This window comes from Vicia villosa, linkage group LG2 (assembly GCF_029867415.1).
Source record: "Vicia villosa cultivar HV-30 ecotype Madison, WI linkage group LG2, Vvil1.0, whole genome shotgun sequence".
Classification (NCBI taxonomy): domain Eukaryota; kingdom Viridiplantae; phylum Streptophyta; class Magnoliopsida; order Fabales; family Fabaceae; genus Vicia; species Vicia villosa.
The window spans coordinates 134,944,942-134,950,941 of record NC_081181.1 but is presented as its reverse complement, the minus strand read 5'-3'; the positions used below and the strand labels follow the sequence as shown (position 1 = coordinate 134,950,941).

The window sequence follows — 6,000 nt, the reverse complement described above, 5'->3', positions numbered from 1 at the left end:
TTTTGGGGTATGACACCAGGTATTCCAAAAAGTCTGAATTTTATGTGGGATTTGAAAGTTGCTTCAAAAGTAGCCATTTTTGCTTGGAGATTCATTCTGGACAGGTTACCGACTCGGGATCAATTGAAGAGTAGATGTATTTTGTTAGACAATAGCGATTGTAGTTGTGTGTTATGTTTTAATTATATGGAGACTTCCAGTCATTTGTTTGATGATTGTATGTTCACTAACAGAATTTGGAGTAAAATAGGACAGTGGCTAGGAATATCGGATAAGCTGACAATTGTGGAGCTGAAGAGATTCTCAGATCACTTTGAAAAAATTAAAGCAAAAGACGAAAGATTAACTGTCGGGGTTATTTGGCTCGCGGTTTTGTGAAACCTATGGGTGGTGAGAAACGCTATATTATTTAAAGGTTATGTTTTTTACTTTGACGAATGTTATAGCTCTATTATTCTTAGCTTGTAGAAATGATTTAGGACAGTTAACATTTCTTCTTCGGCTTGTAATTATTATTATTAGAATATATTTTACCTCTTACTTGCTTAAAGGGGTAATTCTATTTGTTTTGTTTCCTTTCTTGAGATTAATACATAACTTATTGAAATTGAAAAAACAAAAATTTGAGTCACATATGATACTATAGTTTATTTTAGATTGAGTCACAATATGATACTATAGTTTGTTTTATCTCTTATGTTTACCATAGAAGTAACTTTTAAATTCCACACCAATGAATTCAATCATCAAAGTTTATTCGACACAAATTTACTTATTTTATGCACGTTTAATTTATGTGCAGTCAACCTTATTTACCATTCATAACTTTTTTTTTTAACTATCTAAATATATTATAAATTAAATGTTGAAATTGTAAATACTTTTTATATTAATATAATAAAAAGTTCACTATTTTTGCGTCACTATCCTATTTTTGTATAAGTTGTTCTAATAGATACAAAATTACTATTCACGAGTTTTTAGAGTTTTTTTTAAAAGATCTATTGCTTTTGGTGTTGAAAAATCAAAAATATCAAAGACAAATAGTATAAAAATATGTAGATTCTCATAACACGTTTTTTCATATTTTGCAACTTTACTTGAAACGATTTTGAGAGTTGCTTGTACCACAGTAGAACCTTCATTCTTCAGTCCCACCAGTAAGAAAATCCCAATCACGTCTACACACGCATGTTTTCTTTCTACCCATCCGTACACAAGACATATGTTGGCTTAGGTGTCAACCTTCTCTCGTGCGGATCAGTCAAAAAATTGGCAAACGACACGCTGAAATATATCAAACTAGTGTCTTACCCGTGCGTTCGCACGGGTACCCGTCGTTTCCGCGCATTGTGATTGAGGAAAATAAAAGATGATAGGGAAAGTGTTATTTTCTTCAATATAGATATTATTGTAGAAGTAAATATCCTAAAAATAAATTTGTAAAATATAGAAATTTCTTTTCAATAGGTTGGGTCAAAGTTTGGGATATACTGATTAAAAAACATTATTTTCCCGTGAATATTCAATATTTCGATCAATAACTTCATGTTCCCGTTAATATTTAATATTTTGATCAGTAACTCACATTCTCGTAAATATTGAATATTTTATTCAGTAACTTCATGTTCCCATTAATAGTCAATATTTTGGTAACTTCATGTTCCCGCTAATATTCATTATTTTGATCAGTAACTCCGTATTCCCGTTAATATTCCAAATCTGTTCCCGTTAATATTTAATATTTTGATAAGTAACTTCATGTTCCCGTTAATATTCATTATTTTGATCAGTAAGTCCGTGTTCCCGTTAATATTAATTATTTTGATTAATAACTTCATGTTTTAGTTAATATTTCAAATTTATTCCCGTTAATATTCAAAAAAATTATCAGTAAAGGTAACTTCATGTTCCCGTTAATATTTAATATTTTGATTAGTAATTTAATGTTTTCGCTAATATTAATATTTTGATCAGTAACTTAATGTTCATGTTAATATTCAATATTTTTGTCAATAACTTTATGTTCCCGTTATTAGTAAATTCGTGTTTCCTTTATTATTCAATATTTTGATCAGTAACTTCATGTTCTCGTTAATATTCAATATTTTGATAAGTAATTTAATATTTCCGTTAGTATCAATTATTTTGATCACTAACTTCATGTTCCCGTTAATATCATGAAATATTTCAATAGCATTTGAAACATCAGAAAGAACTGCTTATTAACATGAGTGGAATGTTGTAAATTTGATAGTATCTATATAGTTGATAAAAATTTCAACATTCGGTTCTAGTTAATATTCAATATTTGAATTAATAACTTCATGTTCCCGTTAATATTCAATCTTTTGATCAGTAAGTTCATGTTCTCATTAATATTCAATGATTTGATCAACAACTTCATGTTGTCATTAATATTCAATATTTTGATCAATATCTTCTTGTTCCCGTTAATATTCAATATTTTTATCAGAAATTTCATGTTCCCGTTAATATTCTATATTTTTATTACCCGTGCGTTCGCACGGGTACCCGTCGTTTTCGCGCATTGTGATTGAGGGAAATAAAAGATGATAGGGAAAATGTTATTTTGTTCAATATAAATATTATTGTATAAGTAAATATCCTAAAAATAAATGTGTAAAATATAGAAATTTCTTTTTAATAGGTTGGGCTAAAGTTTGAGATATATTGATTAATAAATATTATTTTTCCCTTAATATTCGATATTTCGATCAGTAACTTCATGTTTCCGTTAATATTCAATATTTTGATCAGTAACTCATGTTCTCGTTAATATTGAATATTTTATTCAATAACTTCATGTTCCCGTTAATAGTCGGTATTTTAATCAGTTACTTCATGTTTCCGCTAATATTCATTATTTTGATCAGTAACTCCGTATTCCCGTTAATATTCCAAATTTGTTCCCGTTAATATTTAATATTTTGATCAGCCCCTAGTGCCAAAAACACACACAAAAATTCTCCACCATCCATAAAATTCATCATGTAAAACCTCACTTTAGTTAGACATATTCATGGTATCTTCCAAATATTGTGTCATGCATCAGTAACTGAATATCTAATGACCTATCCAATAAACAGGTTACTTATGAAATCAACCATACAAAAGAATGATAAAAAAAACTCATTGACAACAATTGTAATTGAACTCAAGATTTTGTTTGACATCACTGATAAAAAAAACATACAAAAGAAAAAACTCATTGACAACAGCGTTAGAGTAACAATGAAGCAAAAGCGAGTACGAAGTTTTGTTCGGCTTAAAGCCCTTATTCTGCATGTCAGAAATGATAGACTCTGCCGCTTTCCAATCACCTCGCCTAGCAAGTGCGTTAAGAAGAGCATTGTATGTGGTCATGCATGGAGTAAAGCCTACCGTAATCATTTCGCCGTACATTTTGGCAACATCAACTTCAGATCCACACCGTCCATAGGTACTAATTAATGTATTGAACGTGTCTTTGCTAGGCTCAAATCCATAAATTTTCATTTCCCTTAAAACCTGGTTAACATATTTTTGCTTACCCTTCGCACCACATACACCAAGCATTGTGTTCCACGTTATACGATCAGGAGGACATCCATTCAATTTCATTTCACGGAGAAGATTAATCATGTCTTCTGGTCTCGACATTTTGCCTAGCATTGCAAGAACAGAATTGTATGTGCTTATGTTCGGAACACAGCCCAACTCCTTCATTCGACCAAACACCTTTAAAGCCTTGTCCTCGTTTCCCAATTTATGGTAGCCATTTATTATAGTGGTGTAAGTTATAGCATCCGGCATAACTCCTCTGCTTGCCATTGTATCAATGACAGCAGCACCCTTGTCATGAAACCCGGCTCTTACATAGGCTGCCACAAGCTCGTTATAAGTAATGGCATCTAGCACACAGTGATTATCCTCCATTTCTTTCAAGATGTTCAAAGCCTCTACATAAACTCCAGCCTTCCCGAAAACATGCAGCATAGCGTTATACACAACGGTTCCAGGTTTATATCCACTCGATTTCAAATCAGCAAAAAACTTCCTTGCTTCATCAAGCATACCCTCTCTCCCACAAGCCGATATCACAGTGCTACACGTAAACTCATCAAACTCAAGCCCTTTACTCTTCATCTCATCCAACATCTCCAAAATTACATTCCAAGACCACCCCATTTTTCCATATACATAAAGCATAACATTGTAAGTAACCAAAGTTGGATCAAAACCAGTCTGCTTCATCTTCTCAAAGATCTCAATAGCCCGTTTATACTTCCCGGTTCGAGCATAAGCGTGAAGAACAGTAGTGCAAGCCTTAACATCAAGTGAATATTCCTCAACAGGAATTATATCAAACAGCTTAGATGCGGAAACTCTTATGATCATAAAATCACATCTTGGCAACATATCCAAGAAATAAAAATCTAGCACCATGTGATGCTATTGCAGAATTATCTTTTGTCTCAACCAAAGATTGTGCCTTAACAAAAAGAAAATCCATACTCATAAGCTCCTATTGGAAAATACGCCATACAAAGAACATATCAATCCACATAATCTCAAATAAATAATAATAATAATAATAATAACCGAAACTTAGCCATATAAGAAGTTCTAGGCCAAACTCGAGAATCAATTACAGTTTCATCAATTCAGAAGTGGTTCAGATCTTTGTGAAAGACTCATCAATATTTACATCATTCTCCGTCTTGTCAGAAACAATTTTAATGACAGTTTCCACACTCTTTGGTCTACTCTTTGGAGTTTTTACACTACACTTGCCAATAGGTCGTCTGCGAATATCCTTCCTTTCTGTCAAGGTCGGGTTTCCCCAATAAAGTTACGGTTGGTTCAGAACCTTCGAATGGACCTGAGCATTCGTTTTCTATTGCTATCGTTGCAGCTTGATATGCTATATCATGGATGATAGAACTGTAAAAAGGAATGTATTTGTTGCCTCTTCAAGTGCCAGGCTTCTAGTGTTGCACTCCACTGTAACTGTTGATTCATCTGACATAAAGCATAAGAGAATAGTTAGAAATTGGCCATGTTCTAATTTTCTACAAAGAATGTAGATGTGGAAATTTATATCACTGATTTTACAATTTTAGAAAAATGAATAAAGAAAAAATGGTCAGAACTATCCTAACTCCAAAATATCGATAATACATTTTAGTATTACACTATTAGCATCAGAAGGAGTTTTTTAGTGAATTAAATTGTTCTTCTATAAAGTTTTTTATATATAAAATTACCCAAAGTTTTATGCAATGCACGATGTATGCATAAATAAGTGCATCTTTGAGAAGAGAAGCTAAAATTCTTATCTCTATAATTATTACTAATACCTTTCCATGGCATTTTCAATACAGTAAATACCTTACCAGTGCCATGGGACTCGGATGCATTGAGCTCTGAAACAGAAGCAATGTGACAATCATTGGAAGGATTTCGAGCAGAGTGTCCTGTAAGTCATCGATGGCACGTTTTGATTCCAGATCAGTTTCCTCCCTTTCAATTTCTGATTCTGTGATTCTAGAACAGTTGGCAATCGCCGAAGCATTCAATTCATTAGCGTCATAACTCTGCACATCAAGATTCTCATGACATGATGACTCTGGTAGTGACGTTTCTGTATTTGAGACACTCCTTGCAATATCTGAATGTTCTTAAACATTTTCATATGAAATACAATCCCTGAGAACTGCAAATGATGTCACTAAGTTGTCATCAGGTCCAACACCAGCTGCGTGGCTTAAAAGTTCCGAGCTGCAAGCATTATTTCCTCTACTACTATCATCATTTTCTACTTTTTCATCCTCAATAAAAGTTGAATCAATAGGAGAAGCTTCAATTACATCTGGCATTGCATTTTCTGAAGCATGATTTTCATTCAGAAGTTGTAGGATGAGATTAATACCTGGATTTAACTGGTTAGTGAGATTGCTAAAATAAACTTGCTAAAGCCATAAACTTGAAAAACTC

The 6,000-nt window shown here is 32.6% G+C and overlaps 1 protein-coding gene across 1 annotated transcript; it reads right to left on the bottom strand.

Moving 5' to 3' along the window:
* Positions 1-3,153: 3,153 nt before the first annotated feature.
* LOC131650074 (pentatricopeptide repeat-containing protein At2g18940, chloroplastic-like) lies at positions 3,154-4,401 on the bottom strand. Its single transcript, XM_058919815.1, has one exon. It carries the CDS (start codon positions 4,399-4,401, stop codon positions 3,154-3,156), a length of 1,248 nt encoding a protein of 415 aa, XP_058775798.1.
* Between the last annotated feature and the right edge of the window lie 1,599 nt (positions 4,402-6,000).

Excerpts from the sequence above, each read along its gene's own strand:
- LOC131650074 (XM_058919815.1), bottom strand. The coding sequence starts at position 4,401 with ATGATCATAAGAGTTTCCGCATCTAAGCTGTTTGATATAATTCCTGTT.